General features: G+C 38.5%; 1 protein-coding gene across 2 annotated transcripts in view; it reads left to right on the top strand.

Annotated features, from left to right (window-relative positions):
* The window catches only part of LOC119246758 (melanoma-associated antigen B16-like), a 46853-nt gene extending 20578 nt beyond the window's left edge, over positions 1–26275 (top strand). Inside the window, exons 1-2 of one of the 2 annotated variants that reach the window (XM_037513101.2) lie at positions 20198–20305; positions 24663–26275. In XM_037513101.2, coding sequence (XP_037368998.1) covers positions 24732–25733 — 1002 coding nt within the window. In that variant the 5' untranslated portion in view covers positions 20198–20305; positions 24663–24731 and the 3' untranslated portion in view covers positions 25734–26275. Of the gene's footprint in view, positions 1–20197; positions 20306–24662 lie in introns of those variants that run through there. The other variant, XM_054695789.1, reaches the window with a different exon arrangement.
* The last annotated feature ends 309 nt before the right edge of the window (positions 26276–26584 follow it).

Genomic DNA, 26584 nt, shown 5'->3' with positions numbered 1-26584 from the left:
TCAGTTTTGGATTCTTTGCTCATCTCAGAAATGAAAGCTGGAAAAGACTCCTGGACATCTTTCTCATTGCTGATCCAACACATGGGTTTTGTGATGAAAGCTTTGTAGCAGGCAACCAACTTTTAATCACCAAATCCTTAAGCTCATCTTCATATAGTCTATTTCAAGCTTTTAGATTATCCATAACAGATCAAAGATTTTCATTTTCATCAATTATTTTCTTCCTTTTTATACCTCTGTGCTTTTTTCAAAAATATATACACCTTAAATTGTGTCTTTATCCTCCAATTTTTATGTCATTCTTGTATTGACTTCTATAATTTCTCTTTAATATTTCTTTCTGCAGGATAAGCTGATCACTCTCTGAATCATACCCCATTTTTTTGGTTTTTGCTTCTAAGACATGGACCTCCTCACATCCATCTTGTTACTTTTCATAAAGCAAGACTTTTTTTTCAATTTGCAAGCTTTTCTTTAAATCCTGCTGCACATCCTCATCTGTGGTTAGTGTATTTATTGGACTACATCATGCTTTTCTGAGATCCCCAATTAGAAAACCAGCTTTCCATTGTGAATATAAAAGCAATATATTACGAAAGTAATCTGGAGAACCCTATATGAGAACAAGATGATAATATTTCAGTATTCCTTAGCATACCATCAGCCACAAAAAAAAAAAAAGGTCTTTGTGTCAGAAGGAATACTTAATATTCAAAATAGAAGGTTATTCAAGATTTCGCATATTTTCCCAATTTTGCTAAGCACTGAGCTCAGTGACTGGCCAGCCACCACTTTGGAGCAGTGAACCACAGTGGTTCCTTGTCATTAAAAACTAGGGTTCCTAATCAGTCTTATTCTTTCCTTCAACAAGGCTTCTTGCCCCTTTAACATGTCTTTCTCGTTCCTCCCTCTCTTCCTTCTTTCTTTGCTTCCTTCCTTCCATCCATCTTTAATTTCTGGACTACTATAGGCCTGAGTTTTTTTAGCTTCTCTTCCAGTGGTGAAGACAGAGAAAACAGCAACAGAATAAATCAATAACATGATACCATAGTCTAACAAGGAAAATGAATGAGCTTAAGGGGAGAGTAAGGGATCGCTCTATGTGATAAGGCAGCCTGAGGATGTAATATCTGAACAGTTGGTTATTGTGAAAATGTAATGAGAAGTCCTATCAAAGTGTTTAGAATAGTTCCTGGCTATTTATAACAACTGAATAGATGTTCTAACATTGTCATTAGTGCTAAAATAAGCATTCCAGTATCCCAGAATTATTTCAATGGTTACTGTAGAGATAGGGAATTTCTACTATTAAGAATGCTGAAGCAGGGCCATCCCTGGTGGCACAAAGGGTTAAATATCAGCACTATAAAGCTCTCAGCAGTCACTGCAGCATGAGTTTGATCCCTGGCCAGGGAGCTAACCCACAAGGCAGAACAGATCTCTCCTGTCTTGCCCAGCTGCTACCCTCAGCAGGGTATTTCAGTAGATCTGCTTCTGCTCCCCACTGTCTCTGGTGAACCCTCTTACCCTCCCCCCGTACCTCTGGCCTGCACCCCAGCTTTTGTGTGTATAAATAAATAAAAAATATATATGTATACTTTTTTTTAAAAAAAAAAAAGAATGCGGCTGTGTCCACCCTGGAGTATAAGAGACACCTTCTCGGAGACAGGGTTTGGAACAGGAAGTGAAGAAGAGGAACGAGGGCCTCCCCTGGTGGCACAGGCAGTTAAGCGCCTTGCTGTGAAGCTGTCCGCAGCCTCTGCCTCTGCAGCACCGGTTTGATCACGACCAGCTGGCAAGGGTCCCACATGGTGCGGCAGACCTCTCCTGTCTCGCCCGCTGCTCCCCTCAGCAGTGTATTTTATCAGTCTCCCTGTTCTGTTCCCCACTCTGTCTCTGGTGAATCCTCTCACCCTCCCACTCATCTGGCCTGTAGCCCGGTTCTTATGTAAATGAATAAATAAATCTTTAAAAAAGAAAGAAGAGGAGGAAGGAATGAAATTTTAATGGGAGTGAGGAGTGCTCTGGATAATATCCAAATTGTTTATATTGTGTTTCAGAGTTAAAATTTGTTTATATATAGGAAAATGTATCGTTTGTGGGACTGGACAGAGATCACATGGCTTAAGAGGTGCCAGAATGTTGAAATCTTCATTTGCTTCATGATTTCCACTGCATACTGGGGAGAGGGCATATTTCATCCCAAAGGAACTTGTAATAATCAGAATGAAATCTTAGTGTATCCTCCTATTTCATAGGTTCACTGCCCGACAGAGTCTTTGCCTAGATTTTGTAAAGGTCTAAACTAATGGCTCTGGGTGATTGCTGGAATTCTAAAAATGCCAAAGAAAGCACTTTTCTAATGATAAACCCTAAATGGAGGATGGTTGCTTTTAGAAAGTCAATCAATGGCTGATTTCAGTGGAGTGTTTCAGGTAACCATGAAGGTAACCTGAATTAGGAGTGCCTCTATGTTAAAATATAAACACAAATCAAGGGTTCATAATTAGCAACAACCCTGAAGTCATCCGTTCATTGTTTTCTTTTTTTATTTCTTTTTTTTTTTTTAAAGATTTATTTATTTATATAAGCACTCGGTACAGTTAGAAGCGCCGGAGGATGAGAGAATTCACCAGAGCCAGAGCGGGGAGCAGAGCAGGCAGAAGGACCGAAGTACACTGCTGAGGGGAGCAGCGGGCGGCAGGAGAGGTCTGCGCGCCATGTGGGACCCTTGCCCTGCGGCCCGGGATCTAACTGGCGCTGCGGAGGCTGCGGGCAGCTTCGCAACCCAGCGCTCAACCGCTGTGCCACCAGGGAGGCTCTCATTGTTTTCTTTTTCGTACAAACTTTAAGACATATCCATTATATCAAAAACAGATTATAGGGGCCTCCTTGGTGGTGCAAGGTGTTAAGCACCGCACTATGAAGCAATCCGCAGCCTCTGAGTTCAATCCCCTGCTGGCCAGAGAGCAACTCAAATGGAGAAGCAGACCCCTCCTGTCTCCCCTGCTGCTCCCACCAGCAGTGCATTTCAGTCAGTCTGCCTGTTCTGTTCCCCACTCTGTCTCTGGTGAATCCTCTCACCTCTGCATCTCTGGCCTGTACCCCATCTCTTGTATGCATAAATAAATCTTAAAATAAAAACACATTATATGATCACTACATTTTTTGTACCCAAGTTTAGAATGAATAATTTTATATCAACAGAAAATTTTGAGCTGTTTTATAAGAGAATTAAAATGACTTATTAGAAAAGAAAACTTAAACTAAATGATAGAATTCTAAATTATTTGACTAGGTAAAATAAAACATGTTCATTTAAATATATTTGAGGCAACTGTTGAGCTCTGATTGTCAACCTCGACTGGAATTGCCTGCGGAGTTTTAGAAACTAAAGATATCTTCTTGGCACCCAAGAACTCTGATATGATTTATTTGGTGGTGATGGATTATTCAGTGTTTGAATACTCAACTAGACAATTCTAATAATAAGCCAAAGTTGGGAAACCTTGTGCTAGAACATTGCTTCTCAAACTTTACCTTGCACTTGACTCACCTGCAGGTTTTGTTAAAACAGATTCTGAGCCTATCTCCTGAGTTCCTGGTTTAATAAGTCTTTGGTGAGACCTGCAAATTTGCATGCTAGGTTGCTAATTTAAGGAGAGAATCTGCACTTGTTTGAAAGACAGTTTCAGACCCCACTTCAGATCTAGGGAATCAGCAGCATCTGTATTTTACAAAACATTCCCAGATGATTTATGTGCTCAATAATATCTGTGAAGCATGAGACCTAGAGAGACCAAATAAGGGAATATGACATCAAGAGGGATTAGATTAAACACTGGTAAACATTTGGCAGGAAATCATTTTATAACTAACAATGATATTGTAGAAATCTTTAGATTTTTATCTCTCTGACACTAGAACAGATTTTGTTTCTCATATTAGTAATTCTCTCTGTGTATAAGCTGATGAAGTAAAAAAAAAAAATAGTATACTTAACTTTATCCTTCTAGTAGCTCCAGTCATATAACCAAGAGTCCCGAAATTACAGCAGAGAAAACAGAAACATTATTAGACTGTTTTTCTTTTATATTTTCAGCTGACTCTTAGAAGAGAGAAGCTAAATTTTACATCAAGTGTTTCTATACCCAGTACATTATTTTGCCTCCTTCTAACTTTTTGTCTTAATAACCTTTAATATTTTTTACAGCTATACATTTATACAAAAGTTTTAGAAATAGTACAGAGAATTCTTACTCATGCCCTGTTTCCTCTATTAGCATCTTACATTTTCTATGGCACATAGGTCACACCTAATAAACCTGTATTGATACATTGTTAACTAAGGTCTATACTTTTTTCAGATTTCCTTATATTTGCCCTAATGTTGTTTATTCTTGGAGGATTCTCTCAGATACCACATCACATTGCTTTTCTGTACCCTCCCGATCTAACAGTGAGAGACTCCTATTCATCACCCTTCTTAATTAGTATTTAATTCATTAAATCTATTAATTTAATTGTTAAATTTGGTTTCCACATAAAGTAACTTCAGTATTGGTGACTTGCAGTGTCTTAGGAGCCAACTTCATCAACGAGGTTTTGTTGCTTTGAGTATATGAAATATATATTTTATTATATGAAATAATTTTATTATATGAAATAATTATATTATTGAAATTATATGAAATAATTTTAAAGTTGTAAAAATGCATTCCTTTCATAGTGAAACTTAGGTTTTAATGGATATAAACTATCGATTATGTTGTAAATGAGAGAGCAACTAGAGATACACAAACAATAGCACAGGGAGTATTTGGTAGATGAGGTTGAACTAAATTTAGGGCTGGTGTTCAGCTGGCACACACTGGTTTATATGTGCCAGTGAATAAAATCTTGATATACTTCTTTGGTACTTGATATCTGGCCACTGTCCTAAGTGTCCACATCTGGTGCTTACCACTTTCTGAATTTATTCCTACTGAAGACCTAGTAACTAAAAGGGTAATGTCTGACCCAGTCAGGATTCTTTAGAATCCTGTATTTATCTATACTTTCCTCTTACATTGTAGGATTCATTAGCACTGGAAGCTAACTATTCTGAATATCATCTCTTTTTTTCCATATGAAATGTGATTGTGTTTCAAAACATAGTTATTATAGTTCTAATGACATTAGGAGCAATGTTCCTGCACAATTGCATTTGGCTGGTGATCAGAAACTTCAGTGTATTAACAACAAAGCTGTTTCTGAAATGTCTCCTCTATAAATTTCTTGGCACCAAAAACTCCTAAGTTGTTCCTGATTTAGTTGCTCACTCTAAACAAATATTAATTAGTGCTTTTCCTAATCATGGTAAGACATGTTTTAGCAAAATTCTTATCCTTAAAATAACTGTACACAACCTTGCTTGTTTTGGAAGTTTCTGGTTTTAAGGTACTGGATTATATAGTTTTTCTGGTTTTAAAACACATTAAATGAGACCTTGCACATTCACATAATTGGCTAATTAATAGGAAATTCAATTAAATTATAATTTATACCTCATTTATCAACATGATAGCATTCTATTTTAATTTTAAAGCTAGAGTAATATTCAGAATCTTTATCATAATAAAATTATAGGATATTATGCTAATGAGAAATATATTTTAAAATGTATAAATCTCATGTCAAAGCTGAGCATGTAAATCTCAATTATTCTTACTGTTTTCTTATATGACAATAACATTTTAACTTTTTTATAGAATCATAAAACTTGTATACATAATAAATCTTCTTTTGTTCTTGTCATTAATAGGATAAGTTATTGCCACTCACTTATATGGAAATTATCCTATTAAAATTTTTCAATACATACTATGGTGTTTATGAAGGGTACATCTGGACATATTGGATCAGATTCTGCTTTTTATTAAAATATTTTAAGCATGTGTCTTCTAGATACTCTACTGTTTTTGAAAGAGTTAGGAACCTGCATTATACAGAGCACACCAGCAAAGAATGAATCAGACCCAGAGTAAAACCACTTAGAATGCACTCAGGTTGACAGAATCATAGCAGCTATAAAGTAGGTAATTTAATAATTTAATAAATAATTTATTAAATAATAAATAATTTCAAATAATTTATTTAATTAATAATTTAATGAAGTAGGTAATTTAATAATTTAATGTATGCTTCTTATGTGACTTTCTGGGATGTATGGAATATATATATATATATATATATATATTTAAATATGTGAAGTGAGTTAGCAATCTAAAGAACATTACCTCATAGCTAGAAGCAACTTTTGAGGAACTCACAGCTCCCTTAAGAAGTAAAAGAAGCAGTACTTGAAAATAGTTCCAACTTTTGGAAACTTTATTCTTAGTGCACTCTAAGAATGTATTCAATGTTTCCATTTGTTTTTAAATTTATCCTGACTTCTAGGTTTATCCATTCTGCATTTCAAATTCCACTAGACACATTACTTGGTACTTTTGATCCATTATTAATAAAGAGTTCTGATACTTATGGTAGGGCATATTGGATTTTTATCTATTGACCCCCGATGGCAGCTTTCTGTTTTTGATGGCTTAAAATTGTAATCTTGGTTTGGGCATAATGTAGAGAGATATTTATTCTAAAACTCCCAAATTCTTTACGCCCCCACAGTAATAATTTCATATTTGCAAATAATTTCCAATTGCTTCTAAATTTATACTCAGTTGAAGCCATATCAATTTAAAGTTTCTCTGTCACAGGAGTATGAATTAAGGATATCTTCATTTACCATTAGTTTATTGAATATTTTTCACCTAATTTTAAAAGTTTTTCCTCTGAAACAACATAGAAAAAAAATGACTTAAATTTATTTGTGTATTTTAACAAATCATTGTAAAATAAGCAGTCCTGTATTGACAACTCTCATCAGGAAACAGAACATAGCATTCCACCAAGTAGAAACCGATATAAGAAATGAATTAATAAAATGTTTCAAATTTCACCAGAGTACTTAATTTTTTTTTTATTTAAAAACTGGCCTTATTTAAAGATGAATGTCATTTTTAAAGAATCTTGTGGGGAAATGTCCACATTACATTCAAAATGCAATTATTACTTGTATTAATTTAATTCCTACTTGGTAAAACCATAACAAAATGCCATATGGATTACCTTCATCATTATGTATTTAAATAATACTTGTGAGAATAAATGAATAGCATGTAACTTGTATGATTGGTACTGACTAATGGAATAAGAGCTAGGCATGAGGGAATTGAATAAGGAGGACATTTCACAACTATAGGCAATAGATTCCAACCAGTGCTTCAAAAGACTGTATTCAAAGGACTTCACAGATTGAGTGGGGACATGAAGTCTTTGAGTGACAATTCATTCTCTCCTCATTTAAGCATATCTTTCTAAATGATGGTGTATTGATCAACATGTATTTTCTGTGCTAAAGAACTTTGGAGTTCTACACCTGGCTTTAGTAGGTGATCATCATATCTGTTACATTTTTCTAATTTGGAAATCGATGTAAATGTTGGTGACCAGGGAAGTAACATCAGCAAGGTGGCAGAATAGATGTCCCAGCTCTACTTCCTCCAGAGATACCAACTTAACATATAAGGATGAAAATACCTTTAAGAGAACTGCAAAAGCAATTAACAAGTACCCCAAGTGAGCACAAAGCCATAACAGTCACAATGAAATTGGTAAGAAGAGCCATTTCACTTTGCCTGTGGTTGCCTCACCCCAAAGATAAACACAATTTAGCATGATGGGGAGAGAATGCCTGGCTTATAGTTTCTCCTACTGTGGGGGAAAGGGATTTTGGAGGACTGTCCAAGGCACTGGTTTTATCTCACAATGAAAGAAAATGGTTTTGATGCCTGGAACTGCTGAAAGCAAATAACAGTGTAACATAAACCTTGTCTGTTTTCCTGTCATTAGACTTATATCCCATGGCAATATTCTGAAAAAAAAAAAAATGAAAAATTAGCTAAGGAGAGAAGAGGAGAATAAGGAACCCTAATACATTATTTTAGGAATGTAAGTTGGTACAGTCATTTTGGAAAATAGTCTAGACCTACCTTAAAAAACTAAAAATGGAAATACCATGTGATCCAGCAGCCCCACTTTTGGGTTTCTATCCAAAGAACATGAAATCATCAACTCAAAGAATTATATGCACCACAACGTTTATTGCAGAATTGTTTATAATGGCCAGAATGTGGAAGCAACCGAACTGCCCACTGGTAGAGGGTTGGATAAAAGAGATGCATGTGGCATATACACACAATGAAATACTGATTTTGAGCTATAAAGAAAGATGAAATGTTAACCACTCACAGCAAAACGGAAGGAACTAGAGGGGATTGTGCTAAGTAAAGTTAGCCAGAAAGATAAAGACAAATATTGGATGATTTCACATATATGAGTAATGTAAGAAAGCAAAGCAGCTGAACTGACAGAGCAAAACAATTATAAATGAATGGACATTGATAATTAAACTGAGCTTTATGAGGTTAAGAGGGAAATGGGTCAAGGGAGTATTAAAGATAAAAGTAATGGTGATGGGGAAAATTTTAAATGAGGTAAGGTTGCCTTATGTAGTACTTGGTACCTCATAGTTTATGTTTAATTTTATTTTTTACTTCTGAGCCACACCTTTTATGCTCAGGAGTCCTCAGGTAAAGCTACCCTCAGCAGCCATATTACCTCTGAAGGTGATGCAGACCATTTTCTGGCATCCCCAACCTGTTCTAGTCATTTCATTGTAGTCTAGTTGATCTCTACTATTTGTTCTCTTTCTTGGATATCAATATTTAACCCTCAAGTTACATATTTATACTCAACAAATATTTTTCTTTAGCATTGTCCTAATCAACGAGAACACACATTTCATGGGAAAATTTCCCCATAGTTGTCTGACAAACAGCAAAGGGTGTCTGTCAGAGGCAATTCTATCATGACACAGGATCAGTGACTTCCTTTAGTAACTTGTAAGGTCAACTCTGATCTTAGTCTGTTACTATCTGTTTGTAAAAGCCTTTTTAGTAGAATAGTTTGATTCCAGGTATTTCAAGCATAATCATCACTTCTGTTAAAGTTTGAAAAAAAAGCGCTCCTAAATTATTGTTAAGAAGCAAAATGTAGGGGCCTCCCCGGTGGCGCAGCGGTTGAGCGCTGGGTTGCGAAGCTGCCCGCGGCCCCTGCGGCGCCGGTTCGATCCCCGGCTGCTCCCCGGCCACCAGAGGAGGGTCCCATGTGGCGCGCAGACCTCTCCTGCCGCCCGCTGCTCCCCTCAGCAGTGTACTTCGGTCCTTCTGCCTGTTCTGCTCCCCGCTCTGGCTCTGGTGAGTTCTCTCACCCTCCCGTGCTTCTGACTGTACCCAGTGCATGTATAAACAAAAAAAAAAAAAAAAAACAAAAAAATAAAACATGCCTCTATAAAAAAAAAAAAAAAAAAAAGAAGCAAAATGTAATAACCTTTAATATTGTCTAGTCTATGTTCTGGGTAGATAGTGGCTGCCTTAAAATAAAGTGTATGTGAAGAAATTGAGGGTAAACAAAAAATTAAAAATGTGAGGGAATGGTTTAATGAAAATGAGCTTTTTGTGTTTATATGGTCTGTGTTATAACAGTGGGAGTTTTGCTTTTGGTTACCAGCAGGATGCGAATGGTGATTCACATAGTATATTTAATGGGTTTGCCTCTGCTCATAATTCTTTTGTATTAACCATTACAATATATAAGGACGCGAACAGCACAAAGCTATTGTATCATATAGTTTACAAATAAATCTTAGACTCAGGTTTATTATTAATCTTGAGGCTGATCACATTACCAAAGCAATCTACCATATGTGACATTGTAACCAGATCCCTATCAATGAGTTAAAACAACATTCAGCTGAACTTTTTTGTGACTATAAGATCTGCCCTTCAATAATAAATATAGAAACAGAACCTTAGTTAGGAGCAGTTTAGAAATCTGGTTCAGTAGTTTTTAGCCCTGAGAAACAGTGACCTAGCTGTTTGGTGAAGCTATTCCAAAAGGCTTTATACAACCCAAGCACAGAGTGTATACGTCACATTGAGGGAAAGGTTGACTTCTAGGAAGTGGATGTTCATGTGGTCTCAAGTTACAAGTCTCATCCACAAGTTACTTAAAAATTACATGAAGACATCTGGTGGACAACATCATAGCCAGATGCCAAATTCAACATCACTAATAACTTGGCACTCACCTACTATACCTCCTGATGGGACAAACTGAGAACTATAACACAGCACATGTAGTTATTTTTGCCAGAAAAGTTTAAATTCATCCATTCATGAAAGGACAACTAGAAATTGCAGACAATGGGCATTAATTCTTTAAAAATGTCAGTACTATGAAAGACCAAAAAGGCTAAACGACACTCCTGAATTAAAGGAGACTGAATTCAATGAGTGGTCCTGATTTGGGCTCTAATGTCACTGGGACTCTTAAGTTAATTCTGAGAAATGTAATTATTTTTTGAGGCAATTATAAGTGGAGTTATTTTCTTAATTTCTTTTGCTTTTTCATATATAAAAAGGCTATGGATTTTTGCATGTTGATTTGATAGCCTGCCACTTTGCTGTGTTCATTTATTGTTTATAATAACTTTCTAGTGTCTGCAAATAGTAATAGTTCACTTTCTCTTTTCTAACTTGGATTCCCTTTATTTCCTGTTTTCTGTCTGCTAGTTCTGGCCAAAACCAAGTTACTTACAAATACTAAGTTACTTACAAATACTTACAAATACTAATACTAAGTTGCACAGAAATGCTGACAGTGGGCATCATGTCTTATTCCTGATCTTAGCGGAAAAGCTTTCAGTTTTTCGGGCCTCCCTGGTGGTGCAGGCGGTTGAGCTTGGTGCTATGAAGCTGTCTGTGGCCTCTGCAGCACGAGTTCGATCCCGGCCGGCCGGCAAGATACCCACATGGAGTGGCAGACCTCTCCTGTCTCGCCCGCTGCTCCCCTCAGCAGTGCATTTCAGTCAGACAGCCTGTTCTGTTCCCTGCTCTGGTGAATCCTCTCACCCTCCCACACATCTGGCCTGTACCCTGGTTCTTGTATAAATAAATAAAACTTTTTTTTAAAAAAAAAAAAAAGCTTTCAGTTTTTCACCATTAAGCATTATATTTGCTGTTGGTTTGTGATCTATAATCTTTATTCTATAGAGGTAGGTTCCTTCTATTCTCATCTTTAGTGTTGTTATCATAAATGGTTGCTGAATCTTATCAATTAAATGCTTTCTCTCCATATATGGATATTATGATTTTTATCTTTACTTTTCTTACATGAAGAATTGCATTAATTGATTTACATATATTGAACCTTTCATACCTGAGGTATATACCACTTGATCATGGTGTATAATCCTTGTGATATGCAGTCAATCGATTTGCTATCATTTTGTTGAAGATTTATGCATTGATGTTCATCAGGGATATTGGTCTGTAACTTTCTTTTCTCATGCTATTTTTGTCTGGCTTTGGCATTAGGGTAATGATGTAATTGTAAAATGTATTAGGTAGCATTCCTTCTTGTATTTTTAAAAACTATGTGAGCAAGATGGCGATTTTTTCTTTAATGATTTGATAAAATTCACTTGTAAATATGTCTGGTTCTTAGCTCAAAATACACTAGAGTGGACCAGCTCTGAGAATCTTGAGGTCATCTGATTTAGCACTTTCAATAGAATTTTTTTTTCTCCCCTACACTTCATTAAACAAAGAACTTATTAGTCTTCACTCAAAGAATATGAAGGCTGGCATAGAATCTGGCTCCAAATTAAGGACAAGAAAATGTCAAGAAAAGTAGCTATCAATTAGGAAATGAAATCACTAAATTCTCATTGAATTTTTTCAATTAAATAATTACAATAGTACAAAATCTGGCTAATGTTTTCTGGGTCTCAATTTAAAGATTACTGTAAAATCCAAAGGTCTGGTAGTAGTTGAAACAACTAAACCTCAATGGTGAAAATCAATGATCTACTAAAAAAAATCTATTGAAATTCAGTAAAGGCATAGAAGGGACTTGGAGTTTGGTTGTTAAAAAGAAGGATCTAGAAAATAGTTTGATCTGTTGTAACAAGTTTCTTTCTCTAATCCATCATACTATATTTTTAACCAAATCATATTATTTCCTAGGATATAATTTGATGTTCTTGTACATTTCAGATTCCTGTAAGATTTTAAAGCAAAGTTAAATCAAGGGTGAGTAAATATAGGGCCTTACTAGTGGGGTAGGGGGTTAAATCTCAGTGCTATTACTGAGTTTGATCCCCAGCCAGGGAGCTTACCCACATATGGCACAGCAGACCTCTCCTGCCTTGCCCTCTGCTCTCTTCAGCAGTGGATTTCAGCAGATCCATCTGTTCTGCTCCCCACTCTATCTCTGGTGAATCCTCTTACCCCTCTGCACCTCTGGCCTACAGCCCAGCTCTTCTATGCATAAAAAAATGAGTAAATTTAGTTGATACTAAAAGCAAAAAAGAGATGTAATTTTTGTGATGTGGTGGTATCCAGATGCCATGATAGCAAAGTTCAGGAATAAGAAGTTTTAATTTCTGAGCTAATTCTATAGTGTGTAGTGTGCTCTGCACTCAATATCCTGCAGATAATTAAAACATTGAAATAGAGTTTAAATGAGTGGCTTCCAATGATTAGAGTGTCCTTGTATCTATCTCAATGATCGTTAAAAAAGAAAAATGTTTTTATAAAGTCCCTAATGTTAACTGGTCATGTTTATTATCTGATAGATGACATAGAATTTCTAATCATCAGTGTCTTTGGAAATAGAAGTAGTATGCAAAGAAGAATCAATTATGTTAACCAAAAGATGCAAATAATTTAGAATTTATTTTGTAATTATATATACCAAATGCAATTCATTCTTTGTGTAATTTAAAAGCTCATAGATTTTCTCCACTTGGATGCCAATTCTAATATAGTATCCCCATGTAGCTAATATTTGCTATGTTCATGATTTCCATTATTATAAGTCCCCATTGTTGTGTGTCCCCCATTGTTGCATGCCCTTATTAGTTCATGACTTCATTCTCAGCTCTGTATACCTTTTGTCCTACATCCATGGCACATGATGGGAGTCAGTCTGTTATGTTCACAAAATTATCTATCTCACAATCTACCTCTGCAAAGAATATGATTTTTTTTCAATAAATTACACGCCATGTACCATGGACCCTCAGGACTCACTACAGATGGCCAAATAAACAATTATATTAAATTAATTAATGTCAAGCCTTCTGTGATATATTTGTGTCTGCCTGGGCATGTTTATATGATAGTTATATGTCTCTGTATAACAGGCAGGCTAATAAGAGTACCACTCTGTAACTCTAGTTCAACATTTAGTCACTTAATAACTGTGGGATACTGGGCATTTTTTTTTAATGCTTCTGAACTTTGTATTTTTAAAAACGTGAGGTTGCAAGTAAGTTAAAAAGAATTAAATATTAAAAATATACATAAAGTGCATGTTCTTTTTTGATTTAGTGATATTTTATTTTTAATTTATTTTATATAATTCTTACATCATTTTTCATTTTTGCACAATGTATGCATTTTCATTTTGGTTATATTCCCCATACAATTCCTACTCCCCTTATTTTGACCCTAATCCCTCCTCTCCTCCCCCACCCCCTGTAGTGTGTCTCTGGTTTATAGTTGCTTATTGATTTTGATTTTTTCTTTATTATAGTTATTCTTTTTCCTGGTCCCTTATTTAGGTTTTCTAAATTCCTGCTATGAGTGAGACCATCCGGTATTTTTCTTTTTCTTTCTGGCTTATTTCGCTGAGTATGAACCCTTCCAGCTCCATCCATGTTGCTGCAAATTGCATGAGTTTATCTTTTTTGATTTCTGAGTAATATCCCGTTGTGTATATGTAGCACATCTTCTTGATCCAGTCATCTATTTTTGGGCATTTGGGTTGTTTCCATAGCTTAGCTATTTTAAATAGTGCTGCTATAAACATAGGGGTGCAGGTGCCCTTTTGAATTAATATTTCTGTGTTCTTTGGGAGAATACCTAGGAGTGGAGTTGCTGGATCATATGGAAGCTCTATCTTTAGTAGGTTGAGGAATCTCCACACAGCTTTTCATGGTGATTGGACCATTTTAAGTGCATGTTCTTAACATGTGTTACTTAGATGATAAATAATCGATATTATCAATATGTATATGTAAGGTGGAAAAATAAATTTCCCTCTACCCTTATGGGTTCTTGACTGTGATCTCCCTGTAAAAAAAAAGGCATAGTAAGAGAAAAATCAAAGATATATTTAGGAGAAACGCAAACAGAAGTTTAATATCATGCATACCTCCTATATGTATTGGAGAGAACCAGGAAAACTGAGTAACTCTCTGAAATGACTCCAGACATTTCCTTAAATACCATCTCAGCTAAAGACGAAAGATTTTGGGAGTAGGGGCCAGTTACGGAAATTTGCCACTAAATGTCCAGTAAACATGGATATGGTTGTTATGCAGATTTAAATACTGTCTTCTCCATTGATGAGTTTCTAGAGTTTAGGTCATCTCCCTCTTCCTAGCATAGAGAGGGAGACATCCTTCTAAATAGAGATTTTCTGTATATATATGAATGCATCTTACAAAATGGTTTTCAGATCTTCCTCTGTGTCTGCTATTTCTTAAAATAATCAACCTACTATAATCCTTATGCAAAAGAATCATATTTTAGGGTAGCAGATTCTGTTTGCCTTCCCGTATATGTGTTTATCATGTGAATATATACAAATATATGTAATAGATGTAAACATACACATATAAAAAGATCAGAAAGAAATTAACCAACATGTTATTATAGCTGTGTTTATCTGATGGGAGTTTGCATTTTATTTTCAGCAATGTACTGATTTCACATTTATAATTAGAAAAAATGATAAATATTTGTTCACTTGGAAAAAAATGATCTTTACCTAACTCTAACAGAGAATCAGTGTTGTTACAGAGATATCTGCATAATGGGGGGAGGTTCCATGTTCCCTGCCCCATCTAATTAGGGGCGGAGCTGAGGGGCAGAGCTATATAACACACAAGGCAGGTAGGCTCAAAGAGACATGTGGAGCAAAAAGGCTGGCTTTCATCTCAGCTTTGGATTTGCAACAGGAACTTGGGGGACGTGGAAGGAGACATGAGTAGAGACATTTAGAGACACTTGGAAGAGACTTGTGTGAGAGATTTGTGGATGAGAGACCCATAGGGAGGCTGACAGTGGCAGCTGTTATCTTGATTTGTACTTTGATTTTATTCCTCTTGTCCCAGGCGTGCCTGGCCCTTTTGCCTCCTTCTTATGGTTCTCCACCAGAAGGTGCATTAGATTTGTGGCAAGCTTTTAGACCCCAGCAGCCCTGCTTCAGTCCAACCCTCTTTGGCTGGACATATACCCATGAGCGAATAGGTAACTTTGGTTGTTTTATTGGGAAACTTATTCCATCTTCTCTCTGTGCACAGTTATTCTATTAAAGTTCTTTTGTATTAAGAGTATGCTTTGTTCTTGTGCGCATGGATAGATCCCTTTAGAGCATGCAAGTTTGTGTGTCCTTGAGTACCTACGCCTCATCTGTGTGCTGACAGTGTCATTATCAGAATAACGCCTATCCTGAGAGCTTTTAAATATGCTAATGGGCTGCTAGGTCTATGGGATTCTGCTTTTTGGAGACCTTAAACTGTTTATTTTTTTAATCCTAATTGAAAGGTAGAAAATAAACTTCAGGTTTCAAAGCCCTGGCAGGTAGCCCACTGGTTCTGTGATTATATATAAATAACTACAATCTGAAAAGTTGTGTTCTATATTCAAAAATCAGAAGCATAACTACTGCTATACTTGGATGGTTAGTGTTTGTTTTTAAGGTATTTTCTTGTGGGATTTGATGAATCATAAGGAAGTAGGTGAACATTGTTGTCTCAGTTTTAACTCAAATTGGATATGTTTCCAAATGTGAATGCTTATATATATATTTTTAAGATTTATTTATTTATACAAGAACTGGGTACAGACCAGATGTGCGGGAAGGTGAGAGGATTCACCAGAGACAGAGTGGGGAACAGAACAGGCAGACTGATGAAATACACTGTTGAGGGGAGCAGTGGGCGAGACAGGAGAGGTCTGCCGGGCCATGTGGGACCCTCGCCCAGCCGGCTGGGATCCAACGGGCGCTACAGAGGCTGCGGACAGCTTCACAGCGCTGAGCTCAACCACTGCACCACCAGGGGAGGCCCAATGTTTATATCTGATCATGTAGATACCCTTTAGCAGGGAGCAGTTGCTTTATCAAGTTCGGGATCTCTAGAGTGCTACTTTCCACCAAGCAGGAAGGTTTCACTCAGGATTCAAGCCAAATGCATACAACCACAATATGAACTTATTGGGGAAATCCACATTAGAATAATAAAAGGATACAATTCAACTGGCAGCAAAAAGGGAAAGTTAACGAACCTCCCTGTCCAGAGAGCTCCTGGAATCTGTGCATTGGTGGGGAGAGGAATTGTCACTTCTTATGGCGACGGTCTCAGGCAGTTCTCACCAAATCTTGGAGCAAATTTCAGGACACCATACCTGGAGGCCATAAGCATCTCAAATTGCCTCAAAGCTGGTGCCTATATTTATGCCACTTTTTAAAGACATTGTCAGGACCTTGCCTCTCCCTAGTTTTTCAGTGTCTTCCTAAACAAGTGGCTGATTTTTAATTGATAACTTAAGTCACTTTAACTCAATTACCTCCCCTTTTCCATTAGTCCGGGTCATTGCAATGTCAACATCTGTAACATTTGGATCAATCAGGATTGTCACAATATCAATATATATGACAGCATTCTCTGGAGAAAATGGCCACGGTCTAAAGACACAAACCAAGGAGACCTTTGCCACTGGACTCTAGGGTATTAAAAATATAATTTAAACCTGATTCAGTCCAATATTATCTGTATATAATAAATCTGCATATAATATCTGAATATAATAAAATCACAGCTTGAAAGCAAATACAGACTATTATATAGTTAAAATCAAAGAGATAACTAGGAAAAGTACTTTTTTCCAATCTGTGCTTTAGAACTGGAAAAAAATAATTGAAGACAAATGCGTTCTACAATTCACAACTGGTTAAAAACCATTAGTGATTCTGGTACTGACACTGCTATCCTCACATCATCCTTGTGGTGTTTAATAAGAGTATATATCATCTTTAGCATCTATTGGTATATCATTTGGGATTTATTGATCTTGGAATTCTCATAAATTATGCTCATATATATAAGTAAATATGACCACTCTGAGATTCTTATGCATATTTTATTTCTAATTCATTTAATTTTATTAGTTTAATATCATAAATTATGCATTTTGGTAAATTTACTTTTTTGCTTTAATTTATTATTGTGGGATCCTTCTCTCCAAAAAGAATATCAATATTCCCAGAGTAGGACTTTTCCAGTAACTATCACCATGGTATGGGAAACTAAGATCCCTTAAGGCTCTGTGGGCCTCGGGGATTCTGTTACCATTACTTAAAGAATACAGGTTATTTTGAGTACAGAACAACTGAGGTAGTAGAGAGATAGTCACTCCCTAAGCTTCTATCCTTTTCCCTATGGTATGGACAAAGGAATCAATCACTGCTCCTCCTTTTTATGACCTAGCCGACTGTATCTTGGCAGTTTATCATCGATGTGTGGTTTTATCAGTGAACAGGTTCTATCTGGGAAACCTGTCCTGTTACTCTCAGAATAAAATATGAAGTCATTCCCTCTTTGTCATGCGAAGTCTCCCCTATTCTTGCTCCTTGATACCTCAGGTACCTTAGCACAAGATATATGTCCTTGGTTCACCCCATTCTACATTAGAATTAGAGCTATACACATGTTAACGTATGGCGGTGTGAAGCTATACTCCCCAAATTAGACAGCTATGTAATTTAGTGGCAATATAACAACAACAACAACAACAACAAAAAAGAATTAGAGCTATACATACATTTTGCCTTTTTTCTCCTACTAATATTTCAGATGTTAATTTGTTCACTTGTCTAACCTCAGAAGAACCCAAGTGGGCTAGGGGAATTCCCCATGTGCCATGACATTATAAAATATTTAAGGTACACAAATACATATACAGAATAATTTAATAAGCATCTGTGTAACCAACACTAAAATTAAGAAATTACACATTGTCTGTATTATTTAACCACCCTCTGCCCCTCTCCTTAATTATACTTCCATCCTTTGCCACCTTTTCAAGGAAAGTGTTTTCTGAAATTTGTATTCAATATTCCCATTGTATTTTTAGACTTTTGCTATATAAGGATGTGCCCATAAACCATACATAGCATTTGGAAGTTTGTAAACTTCATTTTTCCAGGGTGTGACCTTTCCATTGATGCTATGTTAAGCAATCATCCATGTTGACTTCAGGAATGCCAGTTAGTTTATTTTCTATGTATTTAACATATGATCATCTTGTAGCACATTCTTCATATAAGGATACTTTGCTTACGAGCTTTGTGGTGTCACACAATGCTACTAAAAACATTCTAATATAGTCCTCTGTGTGCGCATATGCAATAATTAGGATACTTATCCCAAAGCAGATTTATATGTATATTTAATATGTCATAGGAAATTTATATATTCATATGAACACACTATTGACAAATGACTCTAAAAAATGTTTATATCAATTTACTAACCATCAACAATATTCTTTACCAATACCTCCTATTATCAGACATTTTAACCATTCAGGTTTCTTCATTTGTAAATGACTATTCATGTCTTTAGCCTGTAATTTGTTATGGGGTTGTGTTTTTCTGAATTTATTTTTTGTTCTTTATATATTCTTGATATCAGTCCATTGTTACTTAGATTCATTAGAAGTAGTTTTTCCTGGACAGTGATTTATCTTTTTATATTCCTCATAGTTTTATTTTTAACTTTTGCTGAAAAATTAGACTCAAGAGACATTGCAAAGCATCACCTCTGGAGTGATCTTGTCAAATAAACAAAACAAACTGACCCCCCCCCCAAATAATAAACCACTAATCTGATCTGGTGACTTTTGTGCTGGGTGTCAGGTATACAAGTGCATTGTAATGTGTGTGTACTATATTGAATGTCTGAGAGTTCTGTGAAAAGGGATTTATTGTAAATATCCTACCTTTATATGGGGGAACTGCAATCTTTTAACAAAAGATGTTACAAAATAGGCGTCACAGGAATTGAAAACTTAAAGCAACAAATATAAACTGAAATTTATCCAAGCCACCCTCAGAAGGATAAGACTAACAAAATGAACAAAGGGTATAAAAATTCCAAGAGAAAGATAAATTCATCATCTGCATATGCATTGTTGGATAACATCAAAATGTCATGTCTCGCACTACCTATACAAAGTAATTTTTTTAGAACTGAATTTATGTGAGACTAACACTGGTGAATGAAAGACTAGATCAGTGTGATTTTTCTCAGACTACCCACTCCCCGTCCTGACCCCTGCCTGCATTGTGCTCTGGCTGCCCCATTTTACCTTAAAGCTGAGACTCCCACCCAAACCAAACTCCTCAAGGGTTGCAGTAAGAAGATCCCCAAGAATTTGCTGCGATGGAACATTTCCCAGAAAGAGATGCCCGTGAACGAGGATTGAGGAGACCAGCAGCTAAGAATAAACTGCTCACAGAGACAAACCAGCATCTGCTTTCACCCTAAAAAGTCCCAGGCTGGGCTCTCTGGCTGAGTCACCCCTCATCATTATTCCTAACTCCTAGGAATTGACTAGGTTGGAGCACATGCAGGAGGTTTTAAATCAAAGAGAAAGGCGCCAAGTGAAGCCCCATACATGAGAACGGAGGAAACGCAAAGAATAAGGGGGCTCGCGCAGAGACTAGTCCGCATCTGCTTTTACCCTAAAATCCCCAGGCTGCGTGCTCTGCCTGAGGTACCCTGCGTCAGTCTTCAGGGTCCTTAGACTGAGAGATGCAACCTTGGCTCAGTAGAGGGAGTAATTCTGGGAGCTGGCAGAGCCCAATGTGAGAAGTGTGAACTGGGACCATCAGCCACTTCCATCCGGAAACAGAACCTTGCGCCAAGCCCTGCCCCTGTCGTTGACTCCAGGAGACCCCAGGGAGGGTCCCCGGATGCCACGCCCCCTGACTTCCTCGTCGCCATTTTGAGAGCCGAGAGTGTTTTGTTCTGACGCCATTTGGGGTCGGCACGCGAGCTACTGCGAACCAGGTACGACTTTAAAGTGGACTGAGACCTTTCACCAAAGAAAAAAGCCGGGCCCCTAGATAAGAACCTCAGTTCACCGCCGGGAGGCTCCGGCGGGATTGCCCAGTCAGGCGGAGGAACCGCGCGCTTCCTCTGGCGAGCTGACCTGGTGAGGGATGGGGGGAGGGCAGCGGGTGCCAGGGAGTAAAAGTCTCCAGAACTGCCAGAAGTCACGAAAAGGCACCCGGAAACCTTATCGGTGGAGAATTTACTGCGCCTCATTGGTTGCCTGCCCTGGGGTTCCGGGGGCAGTGGCGGCTGGATGTGTTGCTGGCTGGTTTGGATACTGGAGTTTGAGGGGAGTGAGGCTTTAGTCTGAGATAAACTGTGTCATGACAGAAAAGGAGCAAGTCTGGGGTCCTGCAGGAATCCAGGCGAGAGCCCCGATTTAATTGTTCGGATTCCACCCACCCCCGAAGATCCAGGTTGTGGCATAGTGTAGTGTCTAGTTTCTTTCTTTTTTTTTTTTTTTATTTATTTACACAAGCACTGGGTACAGTCAGAAGCACGGGAGGGTGAGAGAATTCTTCAGAGCTGGGAGCAGAGCAGGCAGAAGGACCGAAGTACACTGCTGAGGGGAGCAGCGGGCGGCAGGAGAGGTCTGCGCGCCATGTGGGACCCTCATCCCGTGGCCGGGGAGCAGCCGGGGATCAAACTTGCGCTGCAGAGGCTGCGGGCAGCTTCGCAACCCAGCGCTCAACCGCTGCACCACCAGGAGGCCCAGTGTCTAGTTCCTTGTGACATAGTATTAGCGCTGAGAGCACTGTGCAGAGTGGCTTTACTACCTTTCTGGGTCTTTCAGAGATGTGGGGTCTTGATTGCAAGGTGGATCCTCCGTTACTTAATGCCAGTCTGTCTGCTAGCAACCAGTTACCAATTGGAGGCACTCTTTTGAGAACTGTGGGACTAATCAACAAATGATGCACGGGAGTATCACAGAGCCCTTCCCCTTTGCTAGCCCCGAGAGGACCAGGGAAGGGATGGGGAGCAGAGACAGGGCCTGGAAAGGTGAAAGCTTTATTCTGAATGCAATGTTGGTCACCAGAAGGAGTCGCAGGCTCTGGCAGGTGTCTTTGTTATGTGCGAAAGGCAAACTCATCACACGAACTCTTAAGAGTTCCAGGGCACGATGGCCAGAAGAGATACTCAGTTACTCCTCCATGGTCTTCACTGAGATGTGAGACCTTAATGTGGGCAGCGAAACTCAGGTCAAAATTATAAATCCAGGCCTGGTGGTGCAAGGGTTAAAGGCAGACCTATCAAGCTACTGCCAGCCACTGCAGTTTGATCCCCTGCTGGGGAAGTGACCCACATGGCGTGGCAGACCTCTCCTGGCTTGTCGGCTGCTCTCCTCAGCAGTGTATTTCAGTTCATCTGCCTGTTCTGCTCCCCACTCTGCCTCTGGTGGATCCTCTCTCACACCCCCATACACACACCGCTGGCTTACACCCCAGTTCTTGTATGCATGAATAAATAAATCTTTAAAAAAAAGAAAAGGATAATTCCCAGGCCATGACAGGTTTCAATGGACAGCGCCAAGATAAGACTGTCCGCTACATACTCCAGAACATAGTATCACCATCAGTTTCTTTTCTGGCCCACTTTTTCCTACTTAAAAAAATATTGAAGTAGATTTGGTTTATAACGTTACTATAGGTTTATGTGGCTTTCAGGTGTACAGCACTGTATTCAATATCTGTGTATTTATTACATTATGATCCTCTCCAAAAATCTGGTTTCCCTCCACCTCTATACCATGACATTATTTAACTGATTTATGATCCTCTTCAACCTCCCGCCCATCTAATAATCACCATTTTGTTCTCATAATCTAAGAGATTGTTTTTATTTCATTTGTTCCTTTGTTTTTCTTACAAATCTGAGTGAAGTTATATGGTATTGTTTTCTCCTCTGGCTTTTTTCACTTCATGTGATATCCTCCTGGTCTGTCTATATTGTCACAAGTGACAACATTTCATATTATTTTTAATAGCAGATCCCAGTTCCTACCATTAGTCAAGGGAAGGACCCTAACTAACTGAAGTTAAAATGGGGCGCCCACTCCAGAAAAGAATGATCTCAACAGAGGCTTGTCCTGCTGTCACTGGAAATTCTAGATATAGCACCACAGTAATTGTCCTCACTGGTTACAGGGACTTAAAGTCTTTAGAGTGACGGAGCAACAGCAGGTCAACAGAGGGGACTGTCTCACACACTGCCGAGATCCAGGCCATAGACTTCGAGCAAAGAGCGGACTGTTCCATGATATCTGCTCTTTCCCTGTGATAATCCCCTGTATAGTCTTAAATGAGGACAGTCAGAAGTATCACCAGGTGACTTCATACAAAGGGATCCTGGGGAGTGGCAGTGTCGGTCTCTAGTGGATAGATTCTGATTTGCAGTGGACAGGGTGACCATACACTGCAGGAGTCTGTATGGAGGAGACAAAAGTAAGGACTGAAGTTTATGTGGCTTTCAGGTGTAGGACATTGTAATTCAGTATCTGTGTGTTGATTACATTATGATCATCGCCAAAGATCTGGTTTCCCTCTACTACCATGCCATGGCATTATTTACTGTGGAATGTAAGATCATAAAAGACCCCGGTACCTATGTTTTGTTTTTTGTTTTTAGTAGTTTAAATATATTTTACATCTTCATTTTTGTATAGTGCATGCTTTCTCCTCGCAGGCGGAGTCTTCGTGAAATTCCCACCACCCATTCACTCGTGCACCATCACCATAGTCCCTTGCGCTCTTCCCTCCCCTGTTTTGATCCCTTTCCTTTCTGCTCTGCTGAAGAATGTCTGATTTATGGTTACCTGTTGATTTTGATTTTTAATTTATTATAATTACTTTTTTTTTTCCTGATCCCTTATTTGGGTCCCTTCCTCCTATAAGTGAAATTAACCTCAGTAAACAATTTAAAAAATAAACATAGGCATACAGGCTCACACCTCTAGACATTTATGTTATCATAGCACACCTACCTCCAAAGAAACAATAATCTTACACCGCAGTCCATTGGGCCCCTTCCCTCTTTACTCCCAGCCCCCCCCTCCCCTTCAGGGAGCCTCAGCCCTGCAGTCATATTTCTAAGGTTTGTTTTGGTTTATTTTTATTTGTTACTTTGCTTTACTTTTCATATTCTACATGTGAATGAAACCATCTGGTATTTGTCTCTGGATCCCAAGGGCAAGGATCACATGACAAGTTGTCTATTCTTCCCCTCTTAGGGCTTCCAGTTAATTTAGGTGCTTTGTTATGTAAACCATGTCACAGTAGGTCAGCAGAGGAAGGAATCCAGTGCCTGTTAATAGTCCAGTAAAGAGCCTGAGTGGGGTCAAAGAGGTCTACCCACACCAGAACAGAGGGAGATCCAGAGTATCAGCTACTTCTATTGTCTCAAAGAAGCCCCAACAAAGGCAGATGGTGTCCTTACTCTTCTTTCTCAGGTGACTCAGGAAAATAAGGGAATCTTGTATAGGGGGTCAGTATCAGATATTAGGGTGGTCAGATGTGAGATGCCACTAGCAGCAAATGAAACGACCATGAGTGAGTAATGAAGGACAGCCCACTCCAGCAGTCGAAGGAGTCTAGCCATAAACTCTTGTCAGTGCTGAGAGGTGAGACTGTCCATTGGATGTGACCCACTTTCTGATCAGGAGGTAAAGACTTCGTTCTGAGGGGCAGTGTTAGTCATCAAAAGAAGAGATCCCAGGACTGACTTGGATTTAAAGTAAGACAACTGAGGCCTATACCCCAGTTCCTGTAGGCATAAATAAAAATATATCTAAAAAAATAATGAAGTAAGACAACTGAGTGAGAAGTAGGGAGATATCTACCACCAGGATGGTGTGCACAGAATGTAGTTTATACTATCAACTCTGAGAAACCCAGGGAGGGTTTCAGGAGCTACCTCCATATTCCCTGCTCAGTTTTCTTAGAAGATGTGACTTCATTCTTAGGGGGGCAACCTCATATTAGCATAGGGAGGGATCCCAGGCAAGTCTAATGCTAAGATAATGGAACCAAGAGAAGAAGAAACCACGCAGTTCAGAATAGAAATGGCTGTATGGGGCCCAACCACAACTACCTACTGTGATCCTAGAGAATTCTTAACCTGGGCTGACTTAGTGCTGCCTGAGAAGCATTCAGGATGCTTCTTTCATATTCTTGGGGGACAAAGCAATCAAGAGGTCAGAAGACATGTGAAGCTCTATAGCATGGTTGTCAGAATTCTATTAGAGATGGCTTTTTATCAGAACTGCCACCATTTGCTTTCTAGCTGAAGTCACTCACATCTACCTTCTCTCCTTTAGGCAGTGATTTCCCATTGCCAGTCTCCCCACCCACACTCCCATCTACTACTGCCTACTGCCACTATAGTCATGCCTCGGCATAAGAAGAAATCAAGATCCTCAAATGATAAAAGTTCTAAGGCTGGCAGTAGTGCCCAGAGCCTGGAGGTTGCACACGTCATGAAGTCGTTGGAGGAGACCTCTCTCTCATGCTGTTCTCTAATGCCTGAGAATTCAAAAGAGGGTCCTGAAATTGGTATGGCCAGTATTCCTGAGGGTTCTCAGCGTTTCTCATCAAGCAAATCAGATGAGAGTGCCACTAGTCAAGAAAAGAAGCAGATTTTAAGCATCGCACAGGCTGAGCCAGACCCCCAAAATGTGCCCATAGATGCTGTAGATGAGAAAGTGGCGATGTTGGTGAATTTCATGCTGCTCAAGTATAAAGTGAAAGAGCCAATAACCAAGGAAGAAATGTTGAAGACAGTCATCAGAGGATATGGAAATCGCTTCAGTGAGCTCCTGCTGAGAGCCTCTGAGCGCATGGAGATGGTTTTTGGCCTTGATGTGCAGGAAGTGGATCCCATCAACCACCGCTATGTCCTGCTCATTAAATTGGGCCTCACCTATGATGGGATGATGAGTGGTGAAGAGGGTGTGCCCAAGACCGGCATCCTGATTCTTGTGCTGGGTGTGATCTTCATGAAAGGTAACCGGGCCACTGAAGAAGAAGTCTGGGAAGTTCTGAGTTTCACCGGTGTTTATCCTGGAGTGAAGCACTTCATCTTTGGGGAGACAAGGAAGCTCATTACTAAAGATTTTGTGAAGGAAAAATACCTGGTGTACCAGCAAGCTGCCAACAGCCGTTCTGCAGAATCTGAATTCCTATGGGGTCCAAGAGCATATGCAGAAACCACCAAGATGAAAGTTTTGGAGTTTTTGGCCAAGGTTCATGGGACTGAACCTACTTCTTTCCCATCTCAGTATGAGGAGGCCTTGAAGGATGAAAAAGAGCGAGCCAAAGGCAGTGCTTCGGCCGGGGCTGTGTCTCCTTCCATTGCCAGCGCCAAGTTTAGCAGCTCCTCCCACATTTAGGCAAGTTAAGGGTAGTTTCTTCATGCGTTGTTTGGAGAGATAATTAAGTGGTCATAGAATTTATCTTAAGTGTGGTTAGTCGAACACAACATATATGCCTTTGTTTTCCTGTTTTGTTTATGTAACTTGAAATGTTTTTCTTGTATTTTTTGTCATTATACAAATACTGTTTCTTTCCATCTAGATTTAATTAGCTTCAGTATCTCCAGATTCAAGAATGATATGGTTCTTATAGGTAATGTTGCAGTGAGGTTAAATAGTAGGAACTTTGTGGTTTTGTAAAACAAACTGTGAAACATGTATCTTGCTTTGTTATTCAGAATAAGATAAGGTGGTATTGCGATATGCACTTACTGGAAATGGGGAAGAATTCAACTTTAAAATAGTTAGAATCAGTAGGGAAAAGTAGAAGAGAAAATCCTGAAGCTATTCAAATCTTTGCTTTCTTCTCTCTTTAAACCTTTGTTCTGTAAAGTTGAATGATGATATACTTAGACTACAGAGCTATTTCAAGAATTTTTTGAGAAATAAATCTTAATAAATTACACCTCATGCTCACTGGGTATTTTATTTCCTAAACCTTAATTGAACACCTGCTGTTTGGTAAGCACTGCACTAATACTGGGGATGCTGGTATTAATGGCTGAGCTCCAGCTTATAGTATTTTACCAGATAGGGGTTATGTCATTCTGTGAAGACAATGGTGGAGTCTCCTATTATGGACAAGTAAAAAGATGGTGTGAGTAGGTAGAGGTGAACAGAACATTCCATGATACTATCAGAGTGTTAATGCAGTTAAGTATGGCAGATGAGGCTTTGGGAAATTTCCAGTGCTTCAGTTAATTTGACAT

This window comes from Talpa occidentalis, unplaced genomic scaffold (assembly GCF_014898055.3).
Source record: "Talpa occidentalis isolate TD23 unplaced genomic scaffold, MPIMG_talOcc4v2.1 talOcc4.15, whole genome shotgun sequence".
NCBI classification, from domain to species: Eukaryota; Metazoa; Chordata; class Mammalia; order Eulipotyphla; family Talpidae; genus Talpa; species Talpa occidentalis.
This window is presented reverse-complemented; position numbering and strand designations above follow the sequence as displayed.